The 18902-nt window shown below is 35.7% G+C and overlaps 1 protein-coding gene across 1 annotated transcript in view; it reads right to left on the bottom strand.

Annotated features, from left to right (window-relative positions):
• The window catches only part of ATP10D (ATPase phospholipid transporting 10D (putative)), a 114134-nt gene that overhangs the window by 52490 nt on the left and 42742 nt on the right, over positions 1-18902 (bottom strand). Inside the window, 6 exon segments of the mRNA XM_067735883.1 lie at positions 129-381; positions 502-629; positions 1037-1168; positions 1459-1565; positions 8001-8086; positions 9233-9437. Of these exon segments, the coding sequence (XP_067591984.1) occupies positions 129-381; positions 502-629; positions 1037-1168; positions 1459-1565; positions 8001-8086; positions 9233-9437 (911 nt within the window).

The following is an 18902-nucleotide window of genomic DNA, read 5'->3' as shown; positions in this document are numbered from 1 at the left end:
TGCACATTTAGAGGAGTTAAGTACTCAATGATTAAGTACAGCACTTCTGTGCCAGAATTACCAAGTCATTAAGTGGGTGCAAAAACGACCAATCTTAAGGCTGGTTTTCAAAGAAACCCAACACTCACCATTTTCTTCATGGCAGTAATCAAAGCCTGCCACACTACATCTTCGAAAAACCATCTTATTCTCAGTCAGGGTTCCTGTTTTATCAGAAAAGAGGTACTGAATCTGTCCAAGATCCTCTGTGATGTTCAGGGCTCGGCACTGAACAGTAGAATCCATTTTCTCATTGTAGAAATCCACATCGCTTTGAATAAAATATATTTGTCCAAGCTTCACAATTTCAATGGAAACATAGAGAGAAATGGGAATCAAAACCTAAGAAGAGCAAAACAATTTTAAAAATGTTAAAGGTGGAAAAGAAGGGATGAAAAACCATATAGTGCTGGATAAGTAGCCAAGATCTTAATATTCTATGATGAGTACAATAGAAATTACCTGTAACAAAATGATCATGGTCCAAAACATATAGAATCCTCCCAACACTGGTGATATGACATGTCCATCAGGCTCAGGGATGTTAAAAAAGGGTATGTTTTCATATCTGCTCAACCAGATTCCATGACCTTTCAAAAAATGTACAGACATCAAAAGGATGCTATGTATATATTATGCAAATATAGAACTTTATTCCTAAAGAAAGAGAGATAATAGTATTGGTTTTGGTTGAACACCAACCGTTTAAGAAACAAATTCAAATTCAAACGGTACACATTTTCCTGTCTCTGTCTCTCTCATTCCTTACATCTCTTCCCAGCTCGCTTTAGTACCGTGGCCATGTGTAACTGGATATAATCAATATTAATGCTTTTCAGGTTAGAGAATGAGAGAGACAAAGATGTGAAGAAAGCAATTATTGGCAAATAAAACCTCCCTTACAAAAGTCAAACTTTTTCATAAATTTCATTTTGAAAATACTTTTAAATAAATATCTTGCTGAAAAGATGTCAGCAAATAATCAAATTCTACCTACCCAATGCACCAGTTAAACACATTATAACCAACAGCAGGACACAGCAGAGGACATCTGTATTTGCTCTTCTTTCTAAGTTGCTGCGTTTATACCTTGGTCCGCTGTTGTTCAGCATTGCTTTGGTTTCATGGCCTACATGGGTAACACAGTATGTGAGAAAATGTGCAAACTAAAGCCAGGTAACAAATATCATATTTTTATATCTCGCTGGCAGACAATTTAATGAAAAGTAGTTATGCAACATACTTTGTTAATTTAGTTTCTTTTTGTGATCTCTTTAGAAAAACAGAGACCAATGATTAAGGTTATCAAGACAAAATTTCCTTTCTGCTTCTAGAGATTACATTTTGAGTAAATGGAAAATGTTAACTTGCAGAAAAGCACAGAGGAGATGATGGTGAAAAGTCAGAAGTATAACCAACCTGCATAAACCACAATGCCCATGACAGCCTCTGTGTTTCTAATGGTGCATCCTCTAAGTAATAAATTCTCTTTACTGAGACCCACACGTTCTTTGTTGGAGTGTTCTCTATAAGAAAGACAGCATATAAGTTTATTTTTAAACAGCAAAAATGGGCATGTAAAAATAAAAATGATTTTTGAATATTCTTGATTACAGTATGAAGTTAGGCAGTTCACAGGAAAAGATGCAAATCTCTGATGCATTTGCTTTTGTTATTTCAGTTACCCACTTTGGCTGGAGAAAAAAGACACAACAGGTTTCTAACACTGATTTCTACCATTCATTGTCAACTTCTAGTATTGATGCTACAAAAATTAGAAAATATTCCAAATAAGGAAACTATTTCCTCTAGTAGAAACTGTATTTGGGGGTAACTTAATAGCTGATGAGGGAAAAGTTCTTGATGGAATTAGAAAATTCCCATTTTTGACCCTGGTGAAATCAAGGATTACTCTTAGGCAATGATAGCCAGTGGCTAAAATCATTAGGTGGAAGGCTGGTGGGGAACTTTATAATGAAAGGATAAGGCTGACAACACCAATCTTAACATAACTACCAACGGGACAAGGGGACATCACTGGCCTCCAGCCTCCAGAAGTTCGAGGTCAGAAATTGCTCATCTCCCTCGGAACCTAATCAAGGCTCTAAGAGGGCAAATCAAACAGGGGTCTGTGGCATCAGGGGAACTGTGAAACCTTTGAAACTGCATGCAATATTCCCCTGTGTGTGTCTATATACATTTGTCATTTTCTAGGGAGAGAATTCCTTTCATCAGATTCTGAAAGTGCCTCTGGACAGTTTTCAGGAAATAAGGCCAGAGAAACATGTTAACCACCAATGCAAGGATGCAGTTGGCCAAATCTGCAGTGGTAAGCTCTATGGGCAAGATGACCTGGTCTATTCAACAAATGAGTAGAATGAGGAGGGGGGAGCAAAAGGAGTGGTAGAGGGACTCCACCCTCAGGAAGGACGCAATCAGCTCAATCTAGAATGTGGTAAATTCTACAAGCTAAATGACCCCATTTCTTCGGAGGGGAAATTTAGAGACATATCAACCAAATGCAACGTGTAGACCTTTGTTCTGATCCTGGTTAGAATATACTGACTCTAAAAATTGTTTGGAGATAATTGGAGAAATTTGAACAAAGATTAGGTATTAGATGCTGTCAAGAAATTGTTCTGAATTTAGTTAAATGTGATAATGATGTTATGGGTATTTTTTTTTTTAAGTTTTTTTCTGCTGTATATTCATAGTGAAGTATTGACATTGAAATGATGTGATGTAGGTGCAGGGAAGGAAGTGGAAGGATATTTGAAACAAAGTTGGCAAAATTATGAAATAGTTAAAACTGGGTGAGGGCTCATGGGTGTTCATTACACGTTTCTTCCTAATTTTGCATGTTTGAAATCTTCTGTAAAACAGTTTTAAAATTATCAAAGTAATTACTTGATGAAATTACTATAGTGGCAAAAATACAGAGCAAACTCATTGGAAAATTTTTAAAAATAAGCAAAATGCAACGTATTTCACCTATTTTGTGAAAATGCATTCTTAATTTCAGCATTAAAGTTAGTTTGTTTTTTAAGCAATACACTTCAGTCTATAAGTCGTTTCTTCTTTATTAAGTATAGGAAGATTGTCATTGTATCTGCTACCCATGCTATCTGGATTACAAGGAAAAGAAAAGCTGTTCAAAAAAGGTTTCCTACCACAAAGGAGGAAAATAGATTTGTCATTTCACTCCTCTAATTTGTAAAACACTCTAAGAGGTGTGTGCTTACATTCCTTCATTTATATGGGTTTATGTACAAAGAGCAAACCATAGGGTCATGGTCAGAACTAGCAGTGTCCTTGGGTTTAACCTAATTCTGTTTTCTGGATTTACGGATGAGGAAATTAAATCCCAACATTCACATTCCTATGTAGCATTCCCAGGCACGCATCCCAGTCTTGATTTGGTTCCTCATGAATATAGCATTTGTTATCCCTAGAACCTTTACAGAACAGATAGAATATACAAAAGAATATACAAAAGAACCAGTTCCAAAGTTCCTTAGTGTATTAAGATACACTTAATCCAAATAAGGGATCCTTATTTTTCACCATTACATCACTCTAGGTTACCATCATTACATCAAAGCCCAACTTCTATCTTGGTCGCACCTGCTCCAAACTCTAAACATGTCCTGCACTTGATGGGTGTGTATTTGGCACTTATAGCATGGGACTTTCAGATTCCATGTGAGACACTGACTGTCCACATGGAGCTCTCATCCATTCAAGAGCCTATGTGATATCTACCATGCGCCCAGCACAGCCACCCAGATGCTGAGGATAGAAAAACAAACTTACACAGTCTTGCCTCCTGTGGTCTAACAGGAAGTGACTGATATAGAAATATGTAAGTAATAAAAATATTATAGGTGTTATTATAGAAATCTGATATTCAGCATACAATGTGGGCACAAATAAGGAAGAAGTCAGTGCTACCTGAGAGTAAGAAGACCAGAGAAGCCATCATTCATACAGAGAGTGAGCTTGAACATCTCAATTTTTGTTGATTTTAGGAAATAGGCTACACAGCAGGAAGAGGATAAGGAGCTAGTTTAGCAGATAAAAACAATTTCACAAAAAATTACTGTATCGTCCTGGGCTGACTCTACTAAATATACAGGCTCTGAGTCAGATTCTATGCAGAGTTCTATATTCCAAGCCACACAGTGATAGACTAAAGTTCCTATTCTTTCCTGTCTAGAAATGTGCCAGAAGCAAGACTGACCTTGTCAGGGGGAGTCAGCGTTCCCAGTAAGAGGCTGTACAAACCTCAGCACCTGAGGTCCAGGTCAAAAAATGTCAGCCCTTAAATCTGACATTTACAAGAGGAAATTCTGTAAACAGTCAGCAGCTGGAGAAAATAATACTAGAAAATGACTCATCCTAAGAGATGGCTTATGAGCACGTTTCTGATGACAGGAATATCTGCTAACGTCCCTTTATCATCTCGCCTCTTTATGATCTATTATATTGCTCACCTACCCTCCAAACATACTTAAGCCACTTATGACTCCACAAATGCACTGTGGTCTCAGGCCCCTACACCATTACCTGTGTTGCTGCTCCCTTAACCTGGAATGTCAGCCTTTCTTTGCATTTAGTTGCCTGCCTGGTATCTTCTCATTCTTGATGATTTAATTCTAGCATTACCTCTTTACCTGGACCAAGCCTATTCCCTTTTCCCATTGCATAGCTTCCTGTGCCTCCCCAAACACCTGTCTGTATCAGGTGCTACTTAAAGATGCTACCACGATGTTCTAAACTTCCTTCCATGATGACTCTAACATTTTAAACAACTTGACTGAGGAATAACTAATAAAAATCATAATACATATACTGTACATATTTAAAGTGTAAAACTTGATGTTTTGACGTTTTCCCTGTGAAACCATCGCTACAATCAGGAAAATGAACATATCCATTATTCCCCAAAGTTTCCTTATGTCTTTCTGCAATCTTTCCTTCCTACCTTCCCCCTCCCAGGCACCCACTAATCTGCTATCACTATAAATTAGCTTTCTTTTTTGAGAGACTATATAAATCAAATCATATAGTATATATTCTTTTTTGTCTGGATTCTTTCACTCAACATTATTTTGAGATGCATCCACGTTGTTCCATGTACCACCAGTGAATTCTTTTTGCTGCAGAGTAGCATTCATTGTATGGATATACCATTTGTTTTACCTATTTGCCTGTTGATGGACATTTGGGTTGTTTCTAATTGGGGCTATTACCAATAAAGCTATTTTGAATGTTTGTGTACAGGTTAGTATATAGATAAATGTTTTCTCTTGGGTATATGGATATATGTTGGATAAATGTTTTCTCTTGGGTAACTTCTTAGGAGTGGAAAAACCAGATCACACGGTAGGTGTGAATTTAACTTTTTAGGAAGTTTCCAAACTATTTGCTAAAGTGGCTGTAGCCATTTCCACTCCTACCAGCAGTACATGAGAGTTCCAGTTTCTCTACATCCTTGTGAAAGGTTGGTATAGTCAGTTCTTTTAATTTAGCAGTTGTAGCTCTGTGGTTTTAATTTGCATCTTTTCACACAGATATTTGTCATCCATGTATCTTCTTTGATGGAGTGTCTGTTCAATTTTTTTGATCATTTAAAAAACTGTATTGTTTGTTTACTTATTACTGAGTTTTGAGATGTCTTTCTCTATTCTGAATACAAGTCCTATATGAGAAACATGCATTGCAAATATTTTCTTCCAGTCTGTGACTTCTGTTTTCATTTGCTTAGCAGTGTCATTTGAAGATATGTTTTCATTTGCTTAGCAGTGTCATTTGAAGAGAATAAGTTTCTAATTTTGATGAAGTTCTTTAATTATTTTTGTCCTTTTATGGTTTGTGCTTTTGGTGTTATATCTAAGAAATCTTTGGCTAACACAAGATACCAAAGATTTCCCCTATGTTTTCTTCTAGGAGTTTTATAATTTCAGGTTTACATTTAAGTAAGTACAGGATCCAGTTTTAGTTAATCTTTTTAAGTGGCGAGAGGTCTAAGTTAAAGTGTTTTTTTAAAGTATAGATGTATAATTGTTGCAGCATCATTTGTTGAAACAACTAACCTTTCTCCACTAAACTGCCTTTGCATCTTTGTCAAAATCCAGTTGCCCATTAATGCCTGGATCAATTTCTGGACTCTAACCTCTTCCACTGACCTATTGGTCTATATGCCAAAAACAAAATCTGGTGGTATTAGCCCTCCAGATCTGTTCTTTTTCAAAGTTGTTTTAGTTAAATGGTTCTTTCTATCTCCACATAAATTTTTAGAATAAACTTGCCAATTTCTAAAAAAAATAAAAGTAAAAAGTAAAACCTTGCTGGGATTTCAATTAGGATTACACTGAATCTACAGATCAATTTGGGAAAAAAATTGATGTCCTAACAATATTGAGTCTTTCAACGCATGAACAACGTATGTCTCTCCATTTAGTTACGTCTTTAGTTTAACCCAACAGTGTTCAGTGATTTTCAGTATGCAGGTCTTTCATATCTTTTGTTAGATTTATTCGTAAGTATTTCAATTTTTCTGATGCTATTATAAATTGATTTTTAAAGTTTCCGTATCTGATTGTTCATTGCTAGTGTACAGAAATACAATTAATTTTTGTATATTGATCTTGTTTCCTACAACATTGCTAAACTCAGTTATTAATTCTAGTAGCTTTTTTTGTAGATTTCATCAGGTTTTCTACAAAGACCATCATACCATCTATGAATAAAAGACAGTTTTACTTCTTTATTACTTGATGCTTTTATTTCATTTTCTTTACATTAGCTAGGCTCTCCAGTACAATCTTGAATAAAAGTGGTGAGAGACAATATCCATGTCTTGTTCCTGATCTTAGGGGAAAAATGCTTACTTAGTCTTTCACTATTAAGTCTGATCCTAGCTGTATGGTTTTTATAGATGCCTTCCATCAGGTTGAGAAAGTTCCCTTCTATTTCCAGTTTGCAAAAGCGGAAGTTACGTTTTGTCAAATGCTTTTTCTATATCCATGAGATGGTCACCTGGTTTTTCTTTTTCACTTGTTAATTATCGTTTGTTAATACGGAGAATTACATTGTTTGATCTTCTAATGTTAAGCCAATCTTGCATTTCTGGTATAAGACCTACTGAGTCATTATGTATTAACCTTTTTATATATTGTTGGGTTTGATTTGCTATAATTTGTGTAAATTTTTTTGCATCTATGTTCATGAGGGATATTAATCTTCCCTTAAAGTCTCTGTATTCTTTCAGTATCAGGGTAATGGTATCAAAAAGTGATTTAGGAACTTTTTTCTTCTCTGCCATTTCCTCACAAGATCACCACTATGAAGTAGGTCTAACTAACTCCTCTTAAAAATAAGGAAGGATAAAAAAAGTAACTTGGCTCAAAAAATAAAGCACTTACGTGGCACAAGCCAGCCTGAATCAGATAAGACCCTAAATTCTAGATGCCCTTGGAAAGGGATGTAGATGCCACAGGAAGCCTCCAGAATGAACACTGTTGTGGATTCCCATACTTTTTCTTAGATGTGTTTCAAAATCATTGGCTAACTTTACCAACTGAATTGTCCACCTACTCTAATTCTAATAGGATAGGAGGACACCATCAGCCTATCATGTCACTTAAGCTGCCCTATCTGTCCAAACACTTCCTTCCCAATAACTAACATGTCTTGGGCTTAACATGGAGCTCATGTTAAGTCATTCACATACCACTGAAAGAGAGTCTAGGATTATTTTAAGAACAAGGTTTTTTTGTTTTAAAAATATACATAGGTAAATATCAAATAATTAAAATAAGCCAAATTTATAGGTGGCTTAACTTACAGCCTTTAGTGATTTAACTTGGTATAAGTACACAAAAGTTTTTTTGAGTTAAGCATTAATTGCAACATACAATTCCACTCACACCCACAAAGGTAAGTCATGTATCACTCACAGGAAGCCTCGGAATCTGCTGAGGTCATTGTTGGGACTTTCACATTCTATCCTACTGGAGAATTTCTCAGGATCAACTTCAGAGTCCTAAAAAATATTTATTTATTTATTTATTATTTATTTATTTTTTAAAATCACCAAACAAAAATTCAAGGTTAAATCTTGAGATTTAAGTGTTTATCCTTTCACCAATTGTTAAGATAAAACGAAGGCGTGCTTGTCACAAAATTTGTCACAAGTTGCCCAAATGAAGGAAAGTATAGGCATAATTATAAATGAATAAATGAGATCAGAATGGTCCCAGAGTATCAATAAATATCTTCAGGTGATGGGAATGTCTGAATCATATACTGGAATCCATGCAGGACTCCCTGCAGGAGAGAGCTTCTCCTCCTACAGGGCACACTCTTTTATCTGGAAGACACTGAAAAGCTGAAAATACTTCTGTTGTTGTTCTTTAACCATATATGTAGCTTCTGAGATCACGTGTGTATTTATACATATATACACACATATATGTATACATATGAGTACTCTGAGCACGTATGCATTTGATCTCAGTAAACTTTATTTAAAAAATTAAAATATGCTAAATATCAATATGTCACAAAATTCTCTAATAGATCAAATATCATCATTTCCATTTTAAGATAAAGAAACTGAGGCATAAAGTGGTTAAGTAACACAGTAATTAAACGGCAGAGCTGGGATTCATTCAAACTCGTGTTAATATAACTTCAAAGGTCTTGTTTACCTCACCACAGCATGGCGAAGGGTCAGAGCTCTGTGGCATGAAAAGTTACAAATTTCTTAAAAGGCCTTGGTATATAAGTAATTACAGATTTTAGGAACAATGACCGATTGATATCTCCAGCTTCAATCAGACATAACATATAAAAATCTAAGTTTAAGAAAAATAAGTTAGAAGTTGATTGTTTCTACTGCAAAAGAATTTTCCAAATTGTAAAATTTGCTGGGTTTCTTAAATTCAATTCCCAGAAATATATGACTGTCAGACTGAAACGTCTGAACTCCGAAGTCATTAAATCCTATTATCTATAAAATATAGCATACCTCTACTGATATCTGGAACTGGATTAAGCTCTCTAGATTTCCATTTTGTAAAGGTAAAAATGAGTTTAAAAAGTCTCTTTATCTGTACATGTGAAAATGAGCTCAGACATCTTCTGAAAAGAAAACGTTTATGTCACCAATGGAGAACACATCATTTACCTGCTCTGTGTATCCCCGAACCACCTGCCTCTGTTTTAAATTGCTCTCTCCATCAAGACCGGAAGTCTCAATGTGACAGATTCCATCTGGATCAGTGGAAAAGAGTAAAACCATATCTGCAGGAATAACCTCGTTACAGGAAAGGCGAATAAAGTCCCCAACAGTAACATCTTTCCAGCATCTGTCGACATATTTTTTCTCTTTCCTAAAATAGAAAAAAAAAAAAAAGTTTAAAAAGAATCTCAAGCCAAAAACACACATAATAGTTTTTTTTTTAATTTTAGTATATAATTTAAAGTGTTAGGGTGAATTTTAATCTGTTAAATGCTAAAAGGGGAAGCCAGAGAATTGGTAACACTTAAATTCCGCAACTTGCTTCACCTGAAAATTTAGTTACTAAGCTGCCAAAACATCAATTCTCTTTTCCTGTGAGATTTTGAACCACTACGCTATTTGGGTAGTTCTTGAATAAAATTAAAATTAACATTGGATGGGTTTATTCATATATGAAGCAATTCCTGCGTGCTATCCTGTAGTCAGGAATCAAGGATCTAAAAGTACCCAAGACACATTATTTGCTCTCAAGAGAGCTTCCTATCTGGCAGATAGGATGGAGAAATTAAAGAAAACCCAAAAGAAATGAAATAAATACCCAGACACAACACTTTAAAAATCATTATACCACCAGATTAACACCCCTAATTATCATTTAATTGAAATACTGGTTAAAGTAGTCCTGTGTTGGCTGCAGTGGATCCCTAGAAAGGAGAATGCCAAATTTTAACTCTTTTCAAAAGTGTAGTTTTCCCAATCTATATATTCAATTCTTTTTAAAGGAAAGGCACATGAACTGAGGTTGACTTGCCATAAATGCCCTGATTTACGTTAAAGTTTTTGCCAAACTTCTCATGCCTTTTCATACCAATGGCATGAATTAAGTTCCACAAAGCGCTGTCCTTAGAGAAGAATTAGGACATTTGAGGCACAGACTATTATATAACTAGTTAAGCAGCATTTCACACACAATACTGCCAACAAATGTTAGGAAGGTCTGTCTCATCCCCCTATCACCTCCCAAATATCTGCAAAGAACTAGTATTTGTCATAAAAATGCACTTATTTTATAAGTAAAGATTTATTTTCTATTACATTTTTGGAGCTCAATATTCAAATTCATTGTTGAAGAAGCCTGGGAGATAGTTATATTCTAAGCTATATGACCTATATATTAAAAATGAATGCATCATATTAAATAGAAATGCTACCTTAAGCCAATACTTGTATAACTTCTGCTATACAGAATTACATTGGTTATTTCAAGAAATACTTAGCTCAAAGGGCTACTTAAGAAGAACATTTTCAGGACATATTCTCCCAAAATATCTTATGCACCAGGTTGAATCCAACTAAAAGAATTCCTTATTTACCTAAAGAGTTTGTTAGTTTATCAAGAAAGGTAAATCAATGGTTTAACAATTTTTTTCTAGTATACACCAGTTTACTCTTCCATGGTGGGAAGTAACAGAGAGAAGACAAAAAAGGTAGGCAGGAGTCATATATATATATAATATATATATATATTTTAACATCTTTATTGGAGTATAATTGCTTTATAATGGTGTGTTAGTTTCTGCTTTATAACAAAGTGAATCAGCTACATATATACATATATATATATATATATATATATATATATATATCCCCATGTCTCCTCCCTCTTGCGTCTGCCTCCCACCCTCCCTATCCCACCCCTCTAGGTGGTCACAAAGCACCAAGCTGGTCCCCCTGTGCTATGCAGCTACTTCCCACTAGCTATTTTACATTTGGTAGTGGATATATGTCCATGCCACTCTCTCACTTTGTCCCAGCTTACCCTTCCCCCTCCCTGTGTCCTCAAGTCTATTCTCTGTGTCTTCATTCCTGTCCTGCCCCTAGGTTCTTCATAACATTTTTTTTTTTTTAGATTCCATATATATGTGTTAGCATACGGTATTTGTTTTTCTCTTTCTGACTTACTTCACTCTTTATGACAGACTCTAGGTCCATCCACCTCACTACAAACAACTCAATTTCGTTTCTTTTTATGGCTGAGTAATATTCCATTGTATATATGTGCCACATCTACTTTATCCATTCATCTGTCAATGGACACTTAGGTTGCTTCCGTGTCCTGGCTATTGTAAATAGAGCTGCAATGAACATTGTGGTACGTGACTCTTTTTGAATTATGGTTTTCTCAGGGTATATGCCCAGTAGTGGGATTGCTGGGTTGTATGGTAGTTCTATTTGTAGTTTTTTAAGGAACCCAGGAGTCATATTTTGAAGGTTCAGTCTTACTGCCATTCCTAGGAGTAGGGATTTCATTCCATAGAAAATGGATATTCACTGAAGGTTCACAGAAGGATATGATTCTATTTCTACCTGCTAACTCCTGCTACAGAGTAACGGATGAATTGTTGGGTGGCAGGCTGGTTAGAAATAGGAATGGCAAGGAACCAATGGAAAGTTATTGAAATAATTCAGGGGAGGGATAAAGATGGTTAGAATTAAGGCAGCAAAAAAGATGGATGAAAGGAGATTAAGTCAAGACATATTTGGTTACTAGAGACAAGTATCCTGACTTATTACATGCAAAGTTATCAAGGGTGACACTATGGTATCTAACTTGTATGGTGAGTGGGGCCTTTCACCATGTCCCAGATTTTAGAAGCAACTGATTGCATCATGGTGAAGATAATAAATTTGGTTTGGAAAGTTTTTATTTGAAGTGAGATATAAAATTGAAGAGGTCCAGCATTTTGATGGTTTTGATCAGAAGTTCATGAGTAGAAATATAAACTTGCAAGTCCTAGGTACATAAAGGGCAGCTGACACAAGGTAACGACCCAAGACGAAATGTCGAAGAAATCAAAAAAGAAGGACATTTCAAAAAGGGAGCCATCATAGTAACAAAAGCCACAAAGGGGTCATGCCTGTGATATGTGGTTATTAGAATGTCTGCTATCAAGTTGATAGCATGAAACTGTTGATGCGGAGAGTGAAGACGAAAGTGAGACCTCCAGTGAATTAAGGCATAACTGGAAGTTGAAGAAGTAGAATATTTCATGAAGTTTAGCCCTGAAAGGAATAAAGGGTGAAAGCAGCCACTGCAAGGGAAGGTAAGGCAAAGGACAGTAAGGATGAAAGAACTGGGCATGCACGTAGCATGCAGGGAAGAAGCCCATGGAGAAGGCAAGGTAGAAGAGAGGACAGCGTTGGAGGGTGCTGTTTGAGGCTATGGAGAAGCAACAAGGAATGGAATTAAGAATGCAGATGAAAGAATTACTATTACAAGCAGGGAGTCACCTTTTCATGTAAAGTCAGAAGAAAGTAGGTGAAGATGTAAATGATGTAAGAAAGAACTGAAGTACCTAATTCATGCTTAATGACCTCTACGTTTTCTATGAAGAAAGCTATAAGAAAATTTGCTGAGAATTTGTAAAAGTAGGGAGAGAAGACAGATTTGATGTTAGGGTTAAGGATTTTATTTTTCTTTCAAACAGAAGAAATAGAATTCCTCTAAGGGACAAGTTTATTTACTCTACATTGGAACAAAATTCAAATGAGGTCAATTTTACAATTAAATTAACTTTTCCCCATTTGGAGTCCATACTAGGATATTTTTAAAGTAGCTAATTTTCCCAATAGGTAGCTAGTTCAGGTCAATTAAACACATACTGATCTTAATTTATGTGAGTTACCACGTCAGGTGCTAAGAATACAAAAGTGATTAAGATATGGTGATCTCCCTATGGAAGTTATGGTCAAAATTTGAAAAAGTGACACAAACAGCAATTTTATAAGAGGTATGCACAGGTTATTATGGGAGCAAACAGTTGGGACATTTAACTCTGGAGGAGGTGAGCCTTGCAGGATGATCTAGAGTGAGTCAGGTGAAGAAAGGTGGGACAGTGTATCAGTCAGAGTGAGAGTGGAGGCACAATGCCATAGGGCATGGGAGAAGAGCATGATGTTTGAAACTACAAGCTAAGTGACAAATGCTCATTGCCAATTTTAACTAGCTTTGAGAATTTTTAATTGTGGTAGACTCAACATGAGGTTATATTTCCTTCTCGGATATAGAATTAAAAGTAGTAAAAGAACTTTCTCCTTCTCCCACAGCCTAAATGTACAACTAGAATTTCTTGTATCTACTTGGTTATTTGTGCTTCTGCAATTACTCTCACTGGTCAGGATATAGCACTTATAATCCATTCTTCAGGCAAACTTCTAGACCCATTTTGCTTCTTTAAGAATTCAATGTCACACAGCTTTTATGTCAATACACAATCACTGGGGAAAGTTGGGAAGAATACACGGGACTATCAATAGTGATTCCACTGGGGTGGAGGTTGGAAGGAGAGAGGTGGAAAGACAGAAAATGTGGACTTCCACTTCCTACTTTAACAAATTGAAAGAGAGGAAGAGTGGGATTATGAATGAGTTTTTCTTTTTGATGTTCTTTAGTATTTTTCCAATAAAACACTAAAAACAGTTTATAAAACGCAAATACTGAATAATCATTGGACACAAGATAGCTAAGATTTACTGGATGCTTTATATTCATCAATTCATTTAATTTTTATAACAGTGTTATGTGGGTGGTACGATGAATGCACTATGCCCCACTCCCCCACCTCTTAGAAATGAGAAAAACTGACTTTGACAGGTTAAGTCACTAACTCCAGGTCACACAGTTCCTAGTATTCCTGGAATTTGAAACAAGGCAGGTAGCTCCAGAGTCCATCTCTCAAATACTAGACTTTACTCCCAGCTATAGTAACTTACCAATGACCACCAAACAAAACATGGTTTAATTGTGTATTAGAAAGTGAATTTCAAGAACCACTGCTTTGGAAAATGTCACACATCGATAAGGTTAATATCTTAGAAAGCCACTGATATTTAGTCTCATTTCAAGAATCATGAAATTCTATGAATTTATGAGATAATTCTAAAATATTAACATTAGCTAGTATTTTTAAACTCCTAACACCAACAATATGGTGATTTTTAAAGATCAGAAAAGAGTATGTTTCTGGAGGGCAGGCATTTTATCTGTTTTTTTGTTTAAACCTCCAAATCTCTCAGTGCCTACAACACAGTAGGCACTTAAATTTGCTGGATGATTAATAGTTTTATTTTCAGCACACTTCTATTATCCTTGAAGCAAACCTTAAAACCTTACAAACGGCTGCCATTTTAAAGGCAGGTTTTGGATAATAATTCAACCTTAAGTCAGGTTTTGGATAATAGTTCATTCTAATGTAATTGCGGTGTAATAGGGTTTAAATGTTTAATTTCTATTCTGGCGTTTGTTATTTCCCTATGATACTTTCCCAAAGAAAATTAAGCACCTCGTGAAAGACCACATATTATTACAAATAAGAACCAAATTATCTGCATAGAAATGTTAATATGCTTCTTCCGGAAGCTTGCAAGATTTAACAGCTGCATACTTTCAACTTAATTTTACTGAGAAATAATTTGTCCTCTAAAGTAATTTCTTTGTATTTAATAAGAATTTAAGTTAGTACATTAACTTAAATCAACAAGACATGGTCTTAGAGCCTACGTTTATTTCTTTATATCCTTATAATTTGTTCCAAGAACAAGGGACGAGGGGTTAGAATGTAAGCATTATTTCTTCTATACCAAACAAAAGCAAATTACATAGAATATAATAAAAAGACATGAAGAGCTACCCAATTCTATTATGAAATGCAATCATAAAGTGATATCTTGGACTAGACCTTAAACAACTGAAAAGAATATTGCATCTCATCTTTACGTTTATATGCAGATCAACTAAGACAGATCCAAACTATGTCTAAAGGGACCCGTGAGAAAAAAATTATACCAGGTTTCCCATTAGGGAATTTTAGTATTTATAAAATCATACAATGTTTGAACAAGTTCTCAAATATTAATTAAATGACTTGATCATATGACAAACTCTAGCTTATAGTCATTATTAACTTACAATAATCATAATAGCTAACCTTTACTTAGCACTTGAAAGGGTTAGGTACTATGCTTACTGTTTTATACTATTTTATTCATAATGAAGGGAACTGGAGTTTATAATAATATAACTGGAGTTACATAATTTGCCCAAGGCTACACAGCTACTAAGTGAAGGAATCAGGATTAGAACTTTTTAGAATAAGCTAAAAAAGCAAACAAACAGTAACAACTCTAAACTAGCACTAAAAATCAGCAATTATTTATGTACAAGAATTTGTATTTAAAAATACATGTAAGTATTCTTTCCATTTGCTAAATTTGGCATTAGCTGAGCAATCTTAAAATTGGTCAAAATATGGATTTTGTTCATCGTATAATCACTGTAAAATCCTATTTCCTACAGCTATTTTTTGAAGGCAGAGACTATATGAACATTTCACCTCTCTATCCCTGGCACATAATAAGCATTTAAATGTCATCAAATGATTCACAGCACTGTTTCAGTAAAGTGCTCTATGACTTTAAAATAAAAACCATGAACTATTTTTTCATTTTTTCTATACATCAATTTTTCTGGTTCCCTTTAGATTAGACATCAGTATAAGAAAAAAAAAGAACTAATTTTTCCTTATTTAAGTACAGTTCACATCATCTTACAAAAGAGAAAAAAGTTACTTTGTTTTCTGTAATAGGTCTTTAAAATCAATTTGGGGAAAGCCACTGAAGAATTCTAATAATGGGGCTTCCCTGGTGGCGCAGTGGTTGAGAGTCCTCCTGCCGATGCAGGGGACACGGGTTCGTGCCCCGGTCCGGGAGGATCCCACATGCCACGGAGCGGCTGGGCCCGTGAGCCATGGCCGCTGAGCCTGCGTGTCGGGAGCCTGTGCTCCGCAACGGGAGAGGCCACAACAGTGAGAGGCTCATGTACCGCCAAAAAAGAAAAAAAAAAAGAATTCTAATAATGAACAAAATTCAGAATCCTACAGGTTTTGGCTTAAATATCACTTCTTCAGAGGAGTCTTCCCTAACCATTGGCTCATGTAACACTGAAAACAAATGTCCACCATCAGGACAAGGCTTTGAGTTACTGTCCTCCCAAAACAACAACAACAAAATTATGTCATCTGGCTGAACCCTTGGTCAGTCAAGTGAACTTAAATTTGTTCAGAATATACTTGTTTATTATAAAACTAAACTTCTAAACTTAGATATCATTTATTCTGACTTGGAAACTAGAATAGAACAGAATCTCTAGTCTGACAAATTTAGAATTAGTGTCTTATGAAAGTTGAGTCTATATCAGAGCACTGAAATCAACCCAAGAAATATGCCAAATGCTCGGAGATCTCAGAATAGTGACAGCATCTGTCCAATGGAGCCTCTGAAGTCTTTCCAAAGGCTGAAACAGGTGCCTACCTTTGGGCTCAAAGCTCAGTCTTTTAGCTCTTCACATTTTCTCCCTTGAGGATTCATGTCAAACTCCTAAGTCGTAAAGGGACTGATGACTTTGAAATTTCTCTCTGTAGCTTTTTGTGCCCTATTTGCCCACTGGGCATTTCCACTCAGATGCCTGTCTTACTATCATTTACAGTTCACTCTACCTGAGATGAATTTAATGCTCCCTGTTTCTATCAGTGGTACTTTTATCCTCCAAAGCAGAAAAAAAAAAAAATCACAAAAGTTCACCAAATTCCACTGGGTTCTTCTTCATAGTATCTCTTCTATGAATCCCCTCCTGTACTTAGCATCTACTCCCAATAGTACCCTGGACTGATTAGTAGAGGCAGATCTATACAGAAGCCATTCCCATGACCTGAGAGGACCAAGCCTCCTAAAGCACAACCTTTACCATGTTACTTCTTAACTCAAAAAATGCATTCTCTACCACTAAAGGAAAATATCTGTGATGGTTAATTTTATGAGTCAATTTCACTGGGCCACAGGATGCCCAGGTATTTGGTTCAACATTATTTCTAGGTGTGTCTGTGAGTGTTTCTGGAAGAGATTAGCATTTGAATTGGTGAACTGAGTAAAGCAGATGGCCCTCCCCAGTGTGCGTGGGCATCATCCAATCCGTTGAGGGCCTGAATAGAACAAAAAGGTGAAGGAAGGTTGAATTCACTCTCTGCCTGCCTGACTGAGCTGGGACACTGATCCGCCCTTGACACTCCTGATTCTCAGGGCTTCAGTCTCAGACTGGAATCTATACCATCGCTCTCTGGCCTTCAAACTACACTGTTGGCCTTCCTGGGACTCCAGCTTGCCGATGGAAGATAGTGGGACTCTTAAGCCTCCACAATCCCATGAGCCAATTCCTTAAAATAAATCTTATTCCTATTGATTCTGTTTCTCTGGAGAACTCTTTTACTCAATGTCTAAGCAGTATCCTGGTCATTGGAGTGTCTCCAACAGTAGGCTTCAAATTCCCTCTCTAACTTTTTATTTCTGATTACTGCCCCTTAACTTGGTTACTCCCCTCAGGCCAAGTTACCACACTCACTAACCTCAGAATATTCCATAAGCTTTCCAAACTCTGAAATGAAAACAAGTAACACCAAACCCTTACTTGTAAAGCAGTTAACATATTCAGAATTTCACAAATCTATTCCTAATGATGACTTTTTAAGAAGTAGATACATTTCTCATGAAAGGGAACTCCAGAGAATTAACATTATAAACGCTGTAATTTATTTTCACAAAAGACACCCAAATAAGGACTTAAATATATTCCTTCTTGAAAAGGGAACCCTCCTACACTGTGGGTGGGAATGTAAATTGGTGCAGCCACTATGGAAAACAGTATGGAGGTTCCTTAAAAAACTAAAGATAGCGCTACCATATGATCCAGCAATCCTACTCCTGGGTGTATATCCAGAAAAAAAACATAATTTGAAAAGATACATGCATCCCAATGTTCACAGCAGCACTATTTACAATAGTCAAGACATGGAAGCAACCTTAAGTGTCCATCGACAGATGAATGGATAAAGAAGGTAAAGTACACACACACACACAGGAATACTATTCAGTCATAAAAAAAGAATGAAATAATGCCATTTACAGCAACATGGATGCAACTAGAAATCATACTAACCGAAGTAAGTCAGAAAGAGACAAATACTATACGATATCACTTATATGTGGAATCTAAAATATGACACAAATGAACTTATCTATCAAACAAACAGACTCACAGACATAGAGAACAAACTTGTGGTTGCCAAGGGGGAGGGCAGTGGGGGAGGATGGATTGGGAGTTTGAGATAAGCAGATGCAAACTATTATATATAGAATGGATAGACAATAAGGTCCTACTGTGTAGCACAGGGAACTATATTCAGTATCCTGTAATAAATCATCATGGAAAAGAAAATAAAAAAGAATGTATATACATATAACTGAATCACTTTGCTGCACAGCAGAAATTAACATCGTAAATCAACTATACTTCAGTAAAATAAATTTTAAAATATATTCCTCTTTGATCTAGTAATTCCATTTCTAATTATAATGCTGAAATAATCATAGATCTTCAACACTTTTGTATAAGAATACTCACTGAAACATACATTCTCAGAATTATATAAATATGGGAAATGTTAAATTACCTTAGAGTCATATTATAGACAATGCAGCTATTAAAAGTACTTTCTTGAAGGTTAAA

The sequence above is a fragment of the Pseudorca crassidens genome, chromosome 4 (assembly GCF_039906515.1).
Source record: "Pseudorca crassidens isolate mPseCra1 chromosome 4, mPseCra1.hap1, whole genome shotgun sequence".
NCBI classification, from domain to species: Eukaryota; Metazoa; Chordata; class Mammalia; order Artiodactyla; family Delphinidae; genus Pseudorca; species Pseudorca crassidens.
Note: the sequence above shows the minus strand (reverse complement) of the source record. Positions and strands in the feature narration are given on the sequence as shown.